General features: G+C 39.4%; 2 protein-coding genes and 8 non-coding genes across 11 annotated transcripts in view; 1 reads left to right on the top strand and 9 right to left on the bottom strand.

The window, feature by feature from the left end:
* Positions 1-9,844, top strand: part of CEP295 (centrosomal protein 295) — a 45,953-nt gene extending 36,109 nt beyond the window's left edge. For both annotated transcript variants that reach the window (XM_075727546.1, XM_075727547.1), the window contains exons 21-29: positions 1,253-1,407; positions 1,658-1,817; positions 3,230-3,870; positions 4,637-4,810; positions 5,942-6,059; positions 7,393-7,593; positions 8,126-8,234; positions 8,749-8,848; positions 9,768-9,844. In XM_075727546.1, the coding sequence (XP_075583661.1) occupies positions 1,253-1,407; positions 1,658-1,817; positions 3,230-3,870; positions 4,637-4,810; positions 5,942-6,059; positions 7,393-7,593; positions 8,126-8,234; positions 8,749-8,848; positions 9,768-9,815 (1,706 nt within the window). In that variant the 3' untranslated portion in view covers positions 9,816-9,844. The remainder of the gene's footprint in view (positions 1-1,252; positions 1,408-1,657; positions 1,818-3,229; positions 3,871-4,636; positions 4,811-5,941; positions 6,060-7,392; positions 7,594-8,125; positions 8,235-8,748; positions 8,849-9,767) is intronic.
* MRE11 (MRE11 double strand break repair nuclease) overlaps positions 1-19,045 on the bottom strand; it is a 277,276-nt gene that overhangs the window by 23,987 nt on the left and 234,244 nt on the right. The window lies entirely within an intron of this gene.
* LOC142597214 (small nucleolar RNA SNORA25) lies at positions 11,789-11,918 on the bottom strand. The gene has a single exon (XR_012832031.1). It is a non-coding gene; the product is annotated as a small nucleolar RNA SNORA25 (small nucleolar RNA).
* Positions 13,042-13,180, bottom strand: LOC142597213 (small nucleolar RNA SNORA8). The gene has a single exon (XR_012832030.1). It is a non-coding gene; the product is annotated as a small nucleolar RNA SNORA8 (small nucleolar RNA).
* Positions 13,943-14,074, bottom strand: LOC142597218 (small nucleolar RNA SNORA18). Its single transcript, XR_012832035.1, has one exon. It is a non-coding gene; the product is annotated as a small nucleolar RNA SNORA18 (small nucleolar RNA).
* Positions 15,012-15,084, bottom strand: LOC142597211 (small nucleolar RNA Z40). Its single transcript, XR_012832028.1, has one exon. It is a non-coding gene; the product is annotated as a small nucleolar RNA Z40 (small nucleolar RNA).
* Positions 15,804-15,935, bottom strand: LOC142597215 (small nucleolar RNA SNORA1). The gene has a single exon (XR_012832032.1). It is a non-coding gene; the product is annotated as a small nucleolar RNA SNORA1 (small nucleolar RNA).
* Positions 16,330-16,468, bottom strand: LOC142597212 (small nucleolar RNA SNORA8). Its single transcript, XR_012832029.1, has one exon. It is a non-coding gene; the product is annotated as a small nucleolar RNA SNORA8 (small nucleolar RNA).
* Positions 16,808-16,934, bottom strand: LOC142597221 (small nucleolar RNA SNORA40). The gene has a single exon (XR_012832038.1). It is a non-coding gene; the product is annotated as a small nucleolar RNA SNORA40 (small nucleolar RNA).
* LOC142597228 (small nucleolar RNA SNORD5) lies at positions 18,139-18,210 on the bottom strand. The gene has a single exon (XR_012832045.1). It is a non-coding gene; the product is annotated as a small nucleolar RNA SNORD5 (small nucleolar RNA).

Genomic DNA, 19,045 nt, shown 5'->3' with positions numbered 1-19,045 from the left:
TTACATTTTAAAGTCAATAAGGATTCTACATGCAAGAACTTTGATGCTTTAATGTTTTCATGCTTTGCTTTATGTATATGTCTGCATAGTGTAGTGCAAAAAAAAAAATAGTCTGATGAGGTATCTATCTGATCATAGTCTAGTTCTGCACAGTGTTCTGCTACCACGGCTAGATTTGGTATCTGTGCCCATTTTTTATCGCTTGTTTATGCACAACTTTCTCTTCAGGAAGGTAAAGACAGTAATATATAATACTTTATTATTCGCATAGGGTCACATAGCTGATGAAATGCTGCTTAACAGACTGGTGGGAGTTCTGTGCTCTCTAGAAAAATGTAACGATTCATGAAAATAAGAACATCTTTATTAGCTATCATGAAGATAACGCTAGTATTTTAATTTGAACCACTTCCTCCTGGAATGTTTGAAAACCCAAGATCATAGGATTATAGATTAATCTACACCAGGAAGGACTTCTAGTTATGTGATCCAAATTCTTCTGCTCACAACAGAGCCAACTTGCACCAGGTTGCTTAAGGCCTTGTCCAGCCAAGTTCTGAATATCTCCAAGGACAGAGATTCCACACCACCCTGGGCAACACTTTAACAACATTCTTCTTTTCTTTTTTATTATTTTTATTGTATCCAACCAGAATTTCCTGTGTTCCATCTTGGGTCCATTATCTCTTTTTCTTTCACTGAGCATGTCCAAGAAGACTGACTGCGTCTTCTCTGTACTGTCTTTTAGGATGTAGCAGACAGCAGAGATTTCTGTGCCCCTTCCCCCACACCCCCAAGCCTCCTCTTAAGATTGAACAAATTCAGTTTTTTAGCTTCTCTCTGAACATCATGTGTTTCATCCTTCCCTTAATCATCCTTGTGGCTCTTCATTGGACTTGCTTCACTGTGTGTTTTGTACTGGGAAGCCCACGCTACTTCTGATGCACTCTCACAAGTGCTGAAGAGAATGCTTATGGACTTCAGCTTTTCATTTAAAAAAAAAAAAAAATTGCATCAGTGTAGCACTTTCTTGCTGCTTTTTGTACCTGCATTGTATCAGAGTGAAAGAATTGGATGCTGTAAAGATTTTTTTTTTTTTTACAAGCTAGTATTGGTATACCTGCAGAATTCCATATACTTTTATTTACTGCTTATAGAAGCAAGGTGTGGTATGTCCATTGTTGTTTTTTTGAGGGGGGTTGGTTTTGGGTGGGTTTTTTGTTTGTTTTTAAAATAACCTCTTTTCTTACAGCTCTAGCAGCTGAACTTGATTTTCCTGAAACAGTCAGACATTTTCCAAACTCCCATCACCATCTCTTTCAACCTTTGGAACCAAGTCTTGACTTTGATACTTCATCGTCCTGTTCTCAATACAGAAGTTCACAAGACAGTAGAGAATTTAGCAAGGTACTACAGAAAAACTCTGATGGAGGAATACTTTGGCTTAAGATTTCTGTAAGATTTAAATGTATAATTCCTATACTGTCTTCTGTTTAGAAGAAACACAATAAAAATCTTTGATATACTTAGAACTGGAAGCATTTGTTCTGGTTGTAGCAGAAATGCAATCCAAAAATCAAATATTACCTTTACATTTTTATCCTTCATATTTCTTAGAAAATTAGTCTTAAATCAAATATTCTTTTTCTGCCACTAGACTTTAATGTTTTCAACAAAAAGTCAAGACATGTCTACGGTTCTAGAAGTGGGAAACTCTAATTTGAATATACAAAGAAGCAGTCTACCTTCTACTCTTGATACAAACAGGCCAAACAACATTACATCAGAAGAGTCTGTTAAAGAAAATGTTTCTCTAGGTATGTACAGTATAGTCAGATCAATGCTTTCAAAATCAACCTATTGCCAAACCCTTAGGGTGGATTTGCTGTACTGAAACTGGGAAGGAACCCTTCACTTCTCTGTCAGCCCTACTTTGAAATGTCTTAACTGCTGCTCTCGCGTGCTGTCTTGTTCACCACCTTTAATGAGTAGAACTCCTAAATTTTCTGAAGTTCTTTATTTCCTCAGCAGTTATGACTCTAATACAAAAGCAGACCTGCATATTCATGTCACTGTAATGGGTATTATGTTACTTATTACTTGTGCAGTAATTATGATGTTAATGAAGAAATATCAACCCTGGCTGAAACTGTCAGTTGAAGTACTCTTCCAAATACTTGTTCATGCATATCCACCATTTTGTAAGCTTGAGGAAATTAAGGAAGTTCTGTAAATTGATTAGAATTTTTTGAGGTATATGTGTTAGAATCTGTCTGATCTTATTAGTTGTTCTTTTATATATTATGTCCTTCAGGAAACCCTTGAATTTTCCTTTTCCACTGTTAAGTCACACCAATAGTCATTATGTAGTGCACGCTGTGATATTTGGTCTGACTATAGAATTGCTTTATCTATCTACAAAATAAAAGGGTTGAAGAGAGAGGAAGGAATAAACTTTTTAGATTACAATGTTGTAATTAATTTAGTACATTAAAAGTTTATGATTCTACAGCAGCGTTAACTGCAGCTCATAGCAGGAAAAGTATTTTTTTAATGTGTTGCAGTTGAATTCAAATTAACTTGGTCTTTCATGTATTCTAAAGAAAAAGACCAATCTGAAACTGCAAATGCAGCTAGTAGTAATCTAAATATTTCTGAGCCTCTTATTTACCAAGAGGTAAATTTACCAAGGGGGGGGAAGACACCAAAACAAATTTGATTTGTATGTGCAGATCCTAAGGGAAAGATAATTTAGGGTGCAATATTGTAAGTTGTAGGAACAGCAATTATTCCAATTTGGATGTTTTCTTTTACTTTGAAGAGTTTCTGCCCAAGTAATGGTGTTTGGGTTGTTTTCTTCCTGTTTTAGAGACTTTGTTGGAGGCCCAAAAGGACTTCCATTTACAGAGTATAAACCGTAAAATCCATTGACTTTCAATGTAGTTATGTCAGCACCATCACAAAGTCTGTCCCTAAACATATTCAAAGAAGCAACAAAAAGTGTTTTTTCTTTAAGTTGTTTTGTGTACAGTGAAGGAATCTTTTTATGTAATGCTAACGGTATTATGTTTGAAGAAACTTAAGCAGACTTTTTTTAAACAAATGTTTCTTACTATTTAGTAGACTTCTTACTGTACATTACTGAAAAATCCCATTATGGAGGGACTTTTTAAAGTTGAAATTCTGTTGTGTTAGCTAGAATTTTGACCCTTGATAATTTTTTAAATAGGATCTGAAGAATCTTTTCACCCACTGCAATTAGAATCTACTCCGAGCAATCACTGTCAGAATGCCAATCAGCCAGTGGACTTTAATGCAGTGTTACAGAGATCTTTTGAAGAAACCCCTGGAATTAAAAAACAGGGCAATGAGAACTGTATTTCGTCTGCCAGAGAATACGAAGAACTCGCAAGAAATATGGAATGTATTAATCTCCAGTGTTCAATGGAAGATCTGCGAAATGAAAGTCTGAATCCACTGGAAGAGCAACAATCATTTTATCAGCTCAATACCACACCGGTTACAGTGAATGAAACTTTCCCTCAATACTTATTAAAAGAGACTGTGTCTTCTGAAAAATTACCTGTGGAGGCATTTGATAAGAAGTATGTGAAGCTTCCTGAAAAATCAGTTCATGTACATGAAACAAATAAAGCTGTGGAACTGGATTCTCAGTGCAATACAAATATAAAAGCGCCAGATCAAGGCTCTCCAGAAGTACAGGAATCTTCGAGGGTTCCCAGAGAAACAAACTTGGAAGACTCAGCCATCCATTTACAGGCTGGCGTACAACAGAATGGTTCTTTCCTGGAAAGACATGAAAAACGTTCTAATTCTGTGCCCAGAAGCTCATGTCGTATTCCAGTCTGGGTGAGTAAAACAGATTTCCAAAAGCAGTAATTTGTGCAGCCTTTTCTGTTGTTTTTTTTTTTTTTCTGTTGTTGCACTAAGTTATTTTAGACCTTTAATATCTGAAAGCTTGGCAAATGTTGATTTTACAATTCTAGTTTAAGACTTGCATGTTTCCTGGACTTCTGCCCTACTACTTCTTTCAGATCATAGCACTGAAATAATTAGCAGTAGCTAAAACGAGCTGGAGTTCCCATGATTGTTGGAGGAGCTGTAGCGTCTCTATTGCATCCCCTTCTCTTACCATCAGTCAGTACAGCATGTGCATCTGCATTACACGGCACCATTACTTCACTGAACAGCCCCTGTCCGCACTTAGAAGTCTGAAGGAACTTAAACCAAAGCATAAGCAAACTTAAGGAAATAGCTTTGATGTAGCTTTTAAAAAAAAAAGTTTGCCCTAGAACTAAATTTGAGGTGAGTGGAGGAGAGGTGGAGCTTTTGTTGTTGTTTGGTTGCTTTGAGTTATTTGTTCGTGGTTTTTAACACTGGTAGGTAAAATACTTTGCATTGGACTTGTGGTCCAGGGTTTGCATACATCAAAACCTTGGGCAAAGTGCTCTTTCTGTATTTCATTTATTGCTTGGGGGCAGATTTTCTTTCCTGTACATGTTGAATGAGCATCCTCTTTTTGACAAGATAACAGCTGTTGCTATTGCTGGAAATAGTGATTTTTTAAAAAAAATTTTCTTTTTTACATAGATACCTTGTATAATTTATTTTCTAGGAGACTGAGTCAGGGTGTGGTATTATGGAAGAACCTGAACTCACTCTGATAAGCTCAAATGACATCAGTATTGCAGAATCAGACATTGAACATGCCAACCAAGAGACAGTTAGGGAGGATAAAATCAACAATTCGGCATGTGTGGATCAGTCTGGACTTAATGTTTTTACTGAGGTGAGTCTTTCTTATCTAATGTAATTCTGATTTTAACTTAGTCTTAATTGTAATAAGGAGAGGCCCTACTGTAGCAGTTAATCCACTGTTGCAAAACGAGAGAATATTAGGGTTATTTGAGCATAGCAAGTGCTTGGATCATCTTGTTTTGGTGCTGTGTTTTCTGGACAGATCTAATAGAACTTAAATTTGGGCTGTTCCTTAACATCAATACCTTGTCATGTCAGTTTAGGTAGAGTTTGGGAAGACTTCTGCTGCTGAGAAACAGAACCATCTTGCCAGTGTCTGCAAGACTAAATGGTATCCCATTAAGTTGAAGATTTGAATGAGGGGAGAGGGTGGGACAAAACAGAAGCTACAAACTAAACAGGAAAAAAAGGAAAAAAAATCCCCTACCCAGTGGATGGAGCTACACTGGACCCAACACAGTAGTTCTTAGTTTAAGGGGAAAATATGATCAGCTCATCATTCTGCCATACTTACCTTGCCTGTGGTATGCTTTTTGCTGTTTGCTTACATAAAGCAAAGGCCATAAATTACAGAGGAACTGGTTTGTAATGAGAGAATAGTTTTGGGTGCTGAAGCAATAAAGTAGAACCAAGTAATGTGTGTCTGTTAGATCAAGTCATGTTTCAATTGCAGGAGGCATCTAGAGAAGATCCTAGAAGTGCCTAAGGATGGGTCTTTATAAAGTAATTGAAATGTGGGTAGGGCAGAGGTTGGCAGCTGGAGGCTGTATTTCTGCAGTGGGTGTTGCCTTCCAGCTGAGTCTGGGGGAAGGAGACGCAGCAGAAAGAGTGAGGGGGGAGAACTGGAGAGAACAGCGGAAGGGAAAACAGATCAGTTGAGATGAAACTATGCAGCCCTGACTTAAGAACAAGCAATTGAAATCTGGTGGGCAAAGGGTCTTTGGATTTTTTTTTTTTTTTTTTTAAGTTTTAAAATGTTCTTATAAGCACCTTTTTAATACTATTAAGATCCTTTTCTGATGGTTTTCTTGCATCTGCTATAAAGGCAAAAGAGTAGGTCTTTCATTTGCATCGGGTCTATGGTAGGGATACAGTACTACCGCCTCACTCAAATTTGTGGCGTATTGTAAGCGTTTCCAATCACTGATTCCTTTTGAAACAGGAGAGAGAATTTTTACCGCTAGCTCCAGGTGTGGATTATTCAGTGTTTGTAAGGCCTGACAGTTCTTCCAAAGCCCAGAGTCCCAATGCCAGTCACTTTCCATCACATCAGACTGCAGGTAAGTATGTGTAACTTTGTCGTGGTTTAGCCCCAGCCAGCAACTAAGCACCACGCAGCCGCTCGCTCACTCCCCCTACCCCGATGGGATGGGGGAGAGAATCAGAGGAGTAAGAGTGAGAAACACTCCTGGGTTGAGATAAGAACAGTTTAATAATTGAAATAAAGTAAAATAGTAATGATAATAGTAACAGTATAATAATGATAATAATGATATCCAAAGCAAGTGATGCACAATGCAATTGCTCACCACCCGACGACCGATACCCAGACAGTTCCCGAGCAGCGATCGCTGCTCCCTGGCAACCCCCCCCTCCCAGTTTCTATACTGCCCATGACGTCATATGGTATGGAATAGCCCTTTGGGCAGTTTGGATCAACTCTTCTGGCTGTGCCCCCTCCCAGTTTCTTGTGTGCCTGGCAGAGCATGGGAAGCTGAAAAAGTCCTTGACTAGCATAAGCAGTACTCAGCAACAACTAAAAACATCAGCGTGTTATCAACATCCTTCTCCTACTAAATCCAAAACACAGCACTATGCCTGCTGCTAGGAAGAAAATTAACTCTATCCCAGCCGAAACCAGGACAAACTTCAATATACTGCAGTTGAGATAGAGAAGGTATTTATTTATAATATTAAAATCATCAATAAAGTACACCTCTCCTTTGGAAAACATAGAGCTTCTTTTACTTAGGCAAGTGCATCTTGGTGTTCAGATTTGGTTTGTAGTACATTTTGACAAGGAAGTATTGACTTCTCTCTTCCTATGCCAGGCTGTCTTTCATGAAAGTTCAGAGTGTCTACAGTACACTGTGTTTATTGTGTTGTAACTATTTAATTTTGAAAAATTCTGTGGTGTTTTGTGGCTTGTTGTCATATAGTTTACACCCCTTCACTTGTTTTTTCTTTCCTGGTAGTTCCCAAGCTCCATAGCCAAAGAATGTCTTTTTTTTTCTATTCTGATGATAGTGTGGAACATCAATAAAATATTGAAATACTTTTTTGTCCAAGATGAACAGCAGAAACATGAAAGACAGGAATTGGCAGAACTTAACAGTGTTAGGGACTTCTCAGGTCTTTGATATGTTTTGACGTGTCAAGATGTTTTTGATGCAGTACCTAAAACTGTAACAAATACTGTGATTAGATTCCATAGGTCTGAATTGCTGCTTGTTTTGCAAGATTACTCATCATTCACAAAGTCGTTCTCCTAGTACAGTTTACAATAGTCGTCAAGCTCAGCATTTTAGGAGAAATACATTGTAATGCATGACTTCTAGCAATAAGCAGTATCATCTCTAGTGAGAAATGTTCAGACTTTTCATTCTTTCACAGTGATGCTGCTGGAATTTGCTTCTACACCAGAAAATTTACAAGAATCTTTTTTAAAAAGAAAGAAGAACTTCATCCAGAAATCTCTGAAAAGAGTGGAAGAAATAAAAAATAAAGAGAGAAAAAATGAAAAGCCAGAAGCCACACAGTTTCAAAGAGGAAAGTCTGAGAAGTTAAACAGGCAAAAGCAATCTTTTATCTCTGGTATGTTTGTCTGAGGACAAGACATAGCATTAGGTATCCTTTTAGTTGCTGTTTTATATGAACAAACAGATTTCACATTTGTCGCATCTTTGCTATTGCAGACTGGGATATTCTCAGGGATGTGGGGAGCTGCTTTCCCCCCCTCCTCCGTCTGGCTTCCTCTTCAGTGTCATAAAGGCTCTTATGGGTCCTGTTCATATTTTCACAGTCTGCCCATGTGTTTGTGGTCATAGGCTGTCTCTGTGCAAATAGTAGTTGTTTATCAAAGAACAACCATATTAAGTGAACTGATGTGTCTCTAATGTCTGCTGATGGGGAGCTGGAAGTTGGCTGTTGAGAAGCAGGGCTGGTTTCAAGTACCGGCAGCAGCCTTATGAGTGGGACTATGAAGATTTATTTTCAGCACTCCACTGTGTCCATTCTGCTAGCCTGTTTCTTTTTTTTGTAGTGTCATTGAAAAGTCTTTGAAACCTCTCACGCTTTTGAGTTAGCTGGAGTAGAGATTTAAGAGTTGGTTTTTTTTTTTTAAAAGAAAAAAAAGGTGCAGTTGCCAATCAGTTGAAGAAAGTAGGAGAAGTGAAAGTGTCTTCCCCAGAGGACAGGAAGTCTGGAGAAATGGAAATGCACCAGCGTACCTCAAGGTATTGCATGAACACAAATGGGAGAAGTATGGACTGAAAAAACAGAAGTAGTTTGTCTTGTGAAAGCTACTGATCAGAGCAGAGTTTGTGATCTTCCAGTTGGACCCTAGGGGAGTGCTGCTTAATACTGAAAGGTGGGAGGGAGGACCTTGTGTTTGGTACAGGTCCCTGCTGGGAAATTCCCTTGCAGAGCTGTCAGCTGCTCCGTTCCTAATGCCAAGTCAGCTGTGCCAAGGCAAGGCATGAAAGGAGATTAAACTTGCAACAAAGTTCAAAATTATACTTGGGAACTTAATAATGGTAAGGTGCAAACACAACTCCTGATCTGGGCGTGTTAGACACAGGCAGGCAAAGAGGAATTTGAAGTGATTCTGGATTATTGGAGAGCTGAGTCCATTTCCTGTTTTAATTTCTATCAATTGAGATAGTATAAACCTCTAAGCCTGCTAACTCACTTCTCCTTTGCCGCTTCCCTTCCTGACAAGATACAATTTTTTTCCTGCTGTTTTGACAGACTTTATCATCAACTTGCAGAAGTAAAAATCAGAAAGGAAGAAAAAACAAGGCAAGAAACTTATGCTAAAAACAGAGAAAAGGCTAAAGAGTTTCAAAAGGTAATCACCTACTACACTGTCTTCTTACCTGGTTAGTTCTCATGACTTCACTGAGCTTCTAATCACTGAGCTTCTAATCAGACTAATTGAGACATAGTTCTGTGGTGAGGGCAGCTGAAACAGAGACCATCAGACCAGTGTGGGTTTTAAGTGATGCTATTGGTGTATCCCACTTAAGAATTTCCTTGTCAACGCCATGACGCTGCTTGCTAATATGAAGTAACTCCTAGGGCTGAAATTTTCTCTAAGGGGTGTCTGCCTCAGGCTGAAGTTTTCTGGTGACTTTAGGTTAAGCAAAAGGGCCATTAGGGATTCCAGCTGCTAGAAAGTCTACTTGGCAAAAGAATGAGAGGGGTTTTTCATTAGTCCAAACTTGACTGAATTTCCATTATAAGGCAGTCTCTTTTTTTTCTGGCTGCTTTGGCTACTCTAGGTAACTTTAAGATTCTGCCTGGCTGAGCACACCTGAACTTAAGGTTGCAAGAATCTGGTCTGGGTTTGCCTGTGGTTGCTCTAGAACAGGGGGCTGAACAAGAGGACCTAAGTTGTTAATTCTCTGTCCCCTTGCTGTGCCTCAGACAACTGAAGGAAGGAAATGCTTGGTGACCCTGACAGGCCAGGACTGCTACTAGGGGCTCCAGGCCCAAATCTAACCTTTTTGCGGTGGAATAAATTGCTGCTCTTTTTATATTGCTTTACAGACTCCATAATTAACAGAAAGTAAGAGAAATAAGCACACCTTTGCCCTGAAATCTGTGGGCTTTTTGGAACAGTACTGAACCCATTGTCCAGACTCATGCTGTCCATTACTGATGTTCAGGTTACACAGGAGCAGTGCTGCAGTTGTGCCCACCCAACTATGCTGGTTGTAGTGTAATCCCTTATGCGACACTGCCCTAGTCTCACTGTTTATTTGCAGAAAATGCTGGAAAAGCTACGAGCCAAGAAGTCTTGGAAAGCACCGTAACTGGCCAAAGATGTTGAGCAACAAGGAACACTACTGTCTTAGTACAATCCAAGAGATGCTGAATACTGCACACTTCATTAATTGTGGAGCCATTAGGAATCTTCAGCTTTAAGCTGCAGGAAACCTGTAGGTAAACAAAATCTAATGTTTTACTGAGATCACTACAGAAGATTAAACATGGTTTGACATTGTGAAAAGCCTTTTTTGATGTGCATTAGTGTTTTAAAGGGAGATCATACTAACTTTTGTAATATATATGTATAAAACATTTTCAAATAAAGTGGTTTTTTAAGATGACTTGAAGCGCCAGGATGCAAGGCATTAATTTCTTCTGTCATGTTGAAATTCTAATCTGTTCTTTACACTGTGATTTAAGATTAGGAAGTGTGGGTTCCTGCAGTCAAGAGGTACACCTTAAAGCACCTGAAAACAAGAGAATAAAAACCTCATACTGCTACTACTTCCAAATGTAGTTCTAGCCAAGTTTCCTGAGCTCCACTTCAGAGCTAAGTAATTACATCAGCAGCACAATCTGAAAGCTCAACTTTTGCTATTGAATTGAATTTGGTTATCAGCAGGTGGAATAGCAGGGCAATTTTGTTAAATCTGGTCCTGTTTAAAATAGAGCAGAGGCAAGTCTTAAAAAGCTTATTTTTGATGAGCAATTTAACTACAAATTTAGGCTTGTTTTCACTGAAGAAAAAAATCAGTCTGTGGTGCAGCTGCATGTACTGCAGTAACTAAAGCAATTTGTTACTGCTCTCCAAGTAAAGAGCATAAGACAAAACCAGCTTGTCACTCTGTGGAGTGATGTGAGGTGAAGGCTTTTTGCAGTGCAAAGGTTAAAGGTATGGTATGTATAGTCTCTCTCATCTTTACCCTAGTGGTATGATCAGAAGGGAAGAGACCAAGACTGTGCTTTGCTAGCAGCAAGCTGTGGGTGATCACCATGATTTACTCACCCCTCCTTTATTTGCTTACAGTATAGCAACAGGAAATAATCCCAGGCTGCAGCTTTCAGACATCAGTTTTATTTAAACACTGTGACATTCCGTACAGGAAGAATACCTCTCCAGAGCTTCAGTACAGTGGAGTTCAGTGACAGGGACAGCTGACAAAGCCTTCTCCAGTCAAATTACAACTTGATCCACTCAGGGTAGTTAGCTCTTCTGCAACACCCAGCAGGCAGCTACGTATCCATCCTAAGCTTTGCCACCAGATCTCCCATGAGGGCAAAACAGACAAGTCACAACTGAAGGGGTAAGGGGTAAGGCTCCCTGTGCTTCTGAACTGGTTTCCAAATAACATGCACTATTTCCATTTGCAAAGCAGTAAGGGAAGTCAGAATGAATGTTTAATTCTAAATGACTGCAGTAAACACTCTAGATAAGGCCCCTTCCCAATTTGGAAGAGCTGTGCCATTCTTTGCAGCAGGTTTGCAGCAACATCACCAGGACCTGAGAGACAAAAAGCATCCATTAGCACTTTTACTCAAAAGCCATTTGAACTGTCATCTTCCTCACACTTAGCATAACATGTCCTCCTCTAGTCTGAAGCAATTTGATTTCAGGACATGGTGCTGGTATAAAAGCAGTAATGCAGGGAACATGCATACACCCCTTACTAAATGGTTAAGGGGCAAAAGCATGCTTTCCAATGCCAGCTCCCCAACTATCATAATTTTCTGCACTTCTATCCTCCCTCACTTAGTTGTTCCAGGATTCCCTACTCTAAGACTTCCATGCAGCTCTAGGAATATGCCTTATTACCAAGGGAAAAGGCAGCAGCAATTAAGTCACAAGACTGCTCATGCCACAACTGTATCACCCTGTTTTCTCCAGCTTCACATACTGCCAAAGTCAGCTGGTTTCAGAATGAACCTGAGCAACCTCTTCCCTACATCAGCATCTCAAAAAACCTGAGAGCAGCAGGTAAGCATCCTTTCTGACTCCAGGAGGCCTCACTACCTAAGGTGTATCTCCTCATAAATAGACCATAGCACACACCAAGTGTCCACGGCATCCTGCAGAGGATTTCAATATGTGGTCACCGCGTTAAGAGCTGCTGGTTTTTCAGCCACGCAAACCCTCTTTGAAGTGACCTTGAATTTCTTTTTAGTACCAGCAATGCTGCCAAGCACTCTTACCTTCAGACTCGCTTTGGTGGCACTCAGGTGGTGTTCCTCACCCCTCTGGCCTGCAGTGACTTGGTAGCAGATGCTATGGGTTAAAGTCAGATTTGGTTAGGTTAAGTGAAGTTATAACAAACAGAAGTTGGATGTAAACTACATGGAGCAGCCTTTTGTCTCCCCTCAGGTGTCAGAGGTGCCCAAGGATACAGCCACATCCCTGCACCTCTGCAGGAGCTTGCTGTCGTCTGAACAGCAGCAGGGGGGAGCACTGGGTCTCTGACCTAGACTAAAGCTTTGTTTCCAGCAGACTTAGCGCCATGTCACATGGCAATTCAAGAGTCTGATGGGTTTGCTTTACGGTCATGTCCACAACATACCAGGAACAGTAACATCCTAGCAGCCTTGGTCATGACCGGCTGCTCTCACTGCTGTTACCACCAACTTAAATCTGGAATTTAAATCAATATTCAAGTTGCCCATCCTTTCTCATTAATGACCAAGCAGTCATGCCAATATGTAAGCTAAGCTGTGTACCAACAAGCTCAGAATCTGTTAAAAGCTTCAAATACAGAGGAATTCCTCACAACCTGTATCAGTCTTTGCTTCAGAAACTAGTACTACAATTTGCTGCGCAACTCTGTGACATCCATTTGAAGTATATATAAACACAGAAGAATAACTTGCAGATAAGCAGCCCGTCCAGATACTGCCTAATCTGGGGTGATCACTGCCCAGCAACCTCTGCTATCAGACAACCATTAATAAACTGGTCTAGAACAGTTTTATTGAGTTTTCAGTGTTCTGGAGTCATACCAAGTTAACACACAAACTGTAAAGTAGCATGAAGCCATCTGAACTGACAAGTAACTCAGTGCTTACCTGTCAAACAGGTTACTTTCCACAGCATTTCCATTAATTTTCTTTTAACACAGCAAAATTCAAATTGTTCAGCAGCCTAGAGCACCTGTTTATTTAAAAAACAAAACACACAAACAAAACTGAACACATTTGCCAAGTTCCAGAGGCCAGTATCCAGTTCTCACACTGGAATGTAAAATAGAAAGCAAGTACACTCAAATCCCTGAAGAGGACAAAGACTGTATCAGCAAAAATACCAGGTTTAACAGACACAGCAGACTGAAAACCAACGATGCCGAATGCTGAACTCCTGTAGCACTGTTTTTTGAACATCCCATCAGGAGAACGCTGCTGGGTGCAGATACCATGCAGTGCAAGAGCTGCAGTAGTTCTTCATCCACCACTGCTCACTTAAACATTCAAGCTTTTCTGTATGCACCAGTTAGAGCCTAGTGATAAGCTAAATTGCTGTACATTTCCCAAAAGCTGCCATGCAACTAAGGAGGAAAACAGACTCCATGAATTTCATCTAATAGGAACAGCAGCTTCAGAATTCTTTTATATATTCCTACCATGAAGGGTTTATACTTCTTCCAGAATATTTTGCTTTACTTTAAACTCCATATTCTATAGAACAGAAGCCAAGAATTCCAATGGTATAGTAGTAAACTGGCTGAGCTGCTCAGAGATTAACTCTTTAAACTCAGAAACTTACAGACACAAAACACAATATTGCTGCTCAGTGTGAAGCTATCAAGCATCCACTTGACACAGAACAGCAATGCAGCAGTTTATGAAGTCATTGCCAGGTTCAGACAGACACCAGTCCTATCTATTCTTACCTACAGCCACCAAAACAAGAAATCCCTTCGTGACCAAAGGGGGAATAGAGTGTTTCAAGCCATCCAGAAAACTCAAACCACAAGAAATAGTGTTAGAAATCAGGTACCTACACAAAAACCCAGCTGGCAGTCCAACACATTGGTTACACCTGAAGTCCCAGAATACACCAGCTTTTGACTCCTACCAAGCTTTTTCTACTTGACTTGTTTCTTGCATTTGCATCAAAGGCGTAAGTCAGTACCTAAAGGGGAACATAATGCATTATTACAGTTCCTAGGATGCTAGGTCTGCAGAGATTTGTCTTGCAGTTTTATCCCACAGAGCTAACAGGTAGTTCAATGGGTAAAGCGAAACCACAAGTTTATTCTGTGAGGCATTTCCAACGACACGAACCTACAGAGGAGATCCTATCGGGATAGACCTCAACATTTCTGGTACTATAAACTAACACAACAGATAAAAATCAAGCAGACTGTAAAGTTCTCATACAGATCCTACTAAGTGTCTTTTTAACTTGTTTCAAGACATTCAGGGGAAGGAGGAGGGTAAATGGTACACCAGCAGTTGGGGAGGATGAAGTAACATCCTTAGTAATGCCTTCATATTAGCAACAGTTTTAACATTAAAAGTTAATGTTACCTGAAAGGCAAACAACAAAGGGAATTTAACTAAATCGTATTCAAACAGAATCTTCCCTATAACTTTCCTGCTAAGTGTTAACTTACTTGTAGAAGTAAAACTATCAGTTTAAGCAGTTAAGCTATCACCTCCTTTTTGACTGAGAAATTTGTGTGTGTTCTTTGGACAAATCAAAGTTAATTTAATTCTCCACTTAACATAGTGAGTGCTATGTTAGAATACAGTAATATAGTGCTGAAACAAGTCCCTGAAACCCTCCACAAGTCAGCAAGCTTGATTTGATATAGACTTCCAGCCACTGAAAAACAGAGCCCCTCAATCATGAAGGAATATGCAGAACCTCAGATGTCATACTAACCCTAGAAGGGGCTTCAGATTTCTGTGAAATGGCATCCTGTGTTTCTTCTCCCATTTTCTCTGATTAGATACCACCTGAAAAAAGCAAGATAAACTGACATGTATGCGCATACAAACCAGCAGAACCTAGAGCAGTACTTAAGTGGTTCTACCCACCACCAGCATCCCTCCTAGCCTCTATTTGGAATCACACTTAAAGCTCCTGTAATGTCTTAATATTATCCTATTTAATTTGGCAGCTCTTAATTTCCTGTTTATTTTAAAAAGAAAGTCACAGAGTCATGATCTTTGCTCACCAACACAAAACACTGTGTCAAATACTCAGATGCCCAGAATAAAGTGACATGAAAAGGACACTCATGTAGTAGATTTGTTCAGAAAGGCTATTCTCACTCACTCTCTTCAGAGCAGTTGAACATTTTGCCAATCATCACAACAATTTTCTCACAGCATTCTCAAGTGTGGGGGAAGATAAGCTCTTATGTTTTCCAAAGCAACACTGCATCTTCTCAGTAAGAAAAATCAGCAATATAACCAGCTCACCAAGTTAAAGAAAAGCCAGCTAACCTGCAACAGGCAAGGGGTAAAACACAGTATCACACTAACTTACCAAGATGCTAGTTCAGACTGGACTATCATGTGGACTTCCTAAAAAGAAGTAAATTGTTGTATCTGAGTAACAGTTCCAAGTTTCTTCAGTATTTTAGTAATTTATGAAGACTTTGGCACTTTTGTACTGAATATGAAGCAGGCAGACTGTAGTACAGTTATGCTGTCTGAATGCCAACACCAAAACAAAGCATTTCTTTTGAAATCAGAGCCATGGCCCACTCTATCACACAACTACCAACAAAATCTATCTGCAATTTAAGAAAGTGGAGCACAAGATAGAACTAAGGGAGTTACCTAACAGTCAGCTGGTACTGTGATGTAAAGAAAACACATATGAGATACTATTTTAAGACAGCTTACAAATATGCTCTTTATTAATAAACCATCTACAAGAATGCAGCACTGTATGTATTTTTCCTCTACCTGCTAACTCTACTTCCTTTAGTAGGCAGGATGCAGAATTCAAAAAAACATCAAAACAAGCTAATCCTTGGGATTTTCAGTAGCTGCATTTTGAACTGTGTTTGCATTATTGTCCCACTAAGTAAACCTGTTACAGGTCTCATTGTCACCACTGCAATTAACTTTACAGTGAGGAAAGCATAACCTGTTACTCCTCTAGCCACGTTTTTCAATTCAGACACACAGTGAGTTGTGCCTATTTGCTGAATAACGAGGCATAACAATTAACTCTTCACAACATCTGTAGAACAGCTTCTCATTTTGAAGCCTAGCCAGTTAACATAAAAAACCAAACACGTCACTAGCTGCCTTCTGACACTTGGATTTGTGTTTCAGATTAAAATATTGCTTCTTTGTAAAAAGGCAACCAAAAAGCTAAGGCTTGAGCTTTTATGATCCTCATCCAACGACCACCACCTAGTAAAAAGCAACCATTTCCTCAATACTTACCCTTAAGTAGAGGCTTTCCACTGTGTTCCAGACATTGCAGGAATTCCCCTTTAAGAAATATTTTGGAACAAGGTCATTGATTTAACTATGCTTTTATCCCTTAACAGTTCAACAGTTCTTTAAAGTTGTAACTGACAAGCTTCCCAAAGAAACTTTCAATCTACTTGTTTCAACAGAAATACCAAGTTTAACAAGCACATCTGCATGAAAACCAACGATGCCAGCTGCTGAAATACTGTAGCACTGCTTTTTGAACACCCCATCAGGAAGATACTGCTGGGTGCAGATACCATACAGTGCACAAATTAGTCTGATTACTTGCTGTGGAAATAGTACTTGTCTGAAGAAATCTAATACTCTTATGCTGAAGTGCAGAAGAAACACAAAGCTCACCTCTTTTGGTAACACACTCCACAGAAGTCCACCAAAGTAATAGATTTGTACATCAGAAGGCCAGCAAACAGCTGTAAGAATTCAAGCACTTCAGAAAAGTTGCAACTGCTCACCGCTGCAGAGCTGGTGTGTTCATCTGCAAAGTCTGGAAAGAAATCGATATAACTGAACTGCAAATCTGGAACACGAAGCTCATGTCCCAGATTCATCAGTATTTGAATGAATTGCTGTTTGAATACATGCAAATATTGTCCCTTCATATAAGTAACACAACTAATATGTTCATCAGCTGTGGGTTGCAAAAGAAGGGTTTTTTCTAAGCACTAGGTTCCAGGTTTTTGTCTACAGCAACAGACAAAAACTGAACACGTGCTGGAACAGACTGAATGCATCAGCCGTCATTTTTCCACTATTTTTGAAACAACATTTGAAGCTATTTCTCAGTTTACTACATGCTTACCACTAGTAACTGTCACCTTCCACTACCGTGTTTTCTATTGTTAGAGACAGGTAACTCTGGCAAGAAGTTCAATATCGGATATGCTTGTTGTAAGAACAATTTATGCTGTGTCAGACCAGTACATTATCTAGTCCAGTACCTTTACTACAGCAATAGCCAAATAAGGTGCCCTGTTGCTATCCTCTTACTTAAGTATGTTCTTGTAAGGTTTCATTACTTGCCCAGCTTTAGCTCAGGGCTTCCCATGTTAAAGATGTTTTCCTGTCCAGTAATCTTACACAGTGTTTTCTTCCATGCTATTTCGTATACTCCCCTGAAGCCACACAAGCTTGGTAACATCCTACAGGAAGAAGTCTCACAGCTTTAGGAACATATACATACAAGACTACCAGCTTCTTTCTGCTGTTCCTCCTGTTCTTGCACGGGACGTGCATTAAGATGAAATTTTGCCATAGGGAAGCAATCAGAAGCTGCAGCTTTATGATACAACCTGGTACAGAAAGTGTGGGTGGGGCACCACCAGGAGACTAAGTGTACAGTAGTGCTCCAGCACCTTCAGCAGAGATGATCCCAGGTAGTGCCCAAACCAAATTAGATAGATTAAGCTGCCCTGCAGCATTCAACATCAGGTAAGAGCAAAGTATTTCTATATTAACTTCTAACAAAACTGCATTTAATATACAGATATTAAAGAACTCAAAAAGTTTACATTCAAGTAGAGGCTGCAGGCTCTAATTTTGGTCAGACTGGTATAAGAGATGTCGCACTGACCTCAATACCTTGGAAGCTTCACACGGAAGTTTCATAGCTACGAAACACTGTAATGTATTCGTACTTGAACTATAAAACACTTTTTCCAAAACATTCTGTGAAGCAAAGCAAGAAAGCTACCTGAAGAAAACAGGAACTGCAAACCAAGTAACAGCTTACCTTGCACATCAAGAAAACTGAGCAGCATTTTATCTTCCAAAAGCAACATAAACTAGAAGAAAAAAAGTAAAGTGGTAAGAACTATCAGGCAAGATCAAATAACTGAAGAGTCTTAAAGACAAAAGCTAGGTTTCAGCAACCAGTTTCACAGTTGTAATAAGCCTGATTTTCATGTATATTTATCCAGTTCTAATCAGAATTAAAATTTAGTTCATTTCTGAGTCACTCAGCAGTTGAACAGAAAAATTCATCACATGAACTGCAGAATGAGCGAGACTCTCACATACCACCTCGCTACGCCTTACCAAGCAAGAACCCCACTCCTAGATCCAGGATGAGTCTTTCAAGCCATAGAGTATTTCTCAGGTAGATGCCTAAAAGAGTTACATTTAGCCATTAATTTTGGACCAGTATTAAATGTGATCTTCAACTACTGAAGAGTAATTTTTGCAAGTCTCACTCCTGAGTTACCAAGTCACAACTGGGAACCCCCAAACTTCCTTTACAAAGATTTGGGACCTTAATTCAAGCATATAAGGAATGCAGCTTGACCTGCTCTCATTCTACATAGCACCTACTGTAAATCTCCTCCGACTCTCAACTACATGTTGAAGGAATTTAAGCCAGCAGACACTAAGTCTTTTTCTGACAACATCCCTGTTTGCAGACTACTGTTACCTGCTGACAGTTTGTTGCTGACAGAGATGTGGTTATTAGACTATGAGTGAGACAGATGACCCTTTGGTTATTTGCATCTTATTGATTCACAGGTAAATTTTTCAAACAGTGTTTTTATTTCTACTGCTACCAAGACAGCCATGTCATCTAGGAGTTAGCCACATTTAGACCACTTCTAAACAGTAATTAGTCATGTTTCCAACTGTCTAAAACACCTTTGATAAAGGTATTTGCATTTTGGGCAATGCTTGTTAAGTACTGTCATTATAAACAGCTTTCATCTCCTGCTTAGTCATGTTCACATCAGACCCCATTCTGGACAGAGGAGTGCAAGAGGGGAAAAAGAATCTTTTAATTTAAGATTCACTGTGCTGCTACAGTTATTTTTAAGGTAACTTAACTTCATATTATTTTATT

This window comes from Pelecanus crispus, chromosome 1 (genome assembly GCF_030463565.1).
Source record: "Pelecanus crispus isolate bPelCri1 chromosome 1, bPelCri1.pri, whole genome shotgun sequence".
In the NCBI taxonomy this organism is placed as follows: Eukaryota; Metazoa; Chordata; class Aves; order Pelecaniformes; family Pelecanidae; genus Pelecanus; species Pelecanus crispus.
This window is presented reverse-complemented; position numbering and strand designations above follow the sequence as displayed.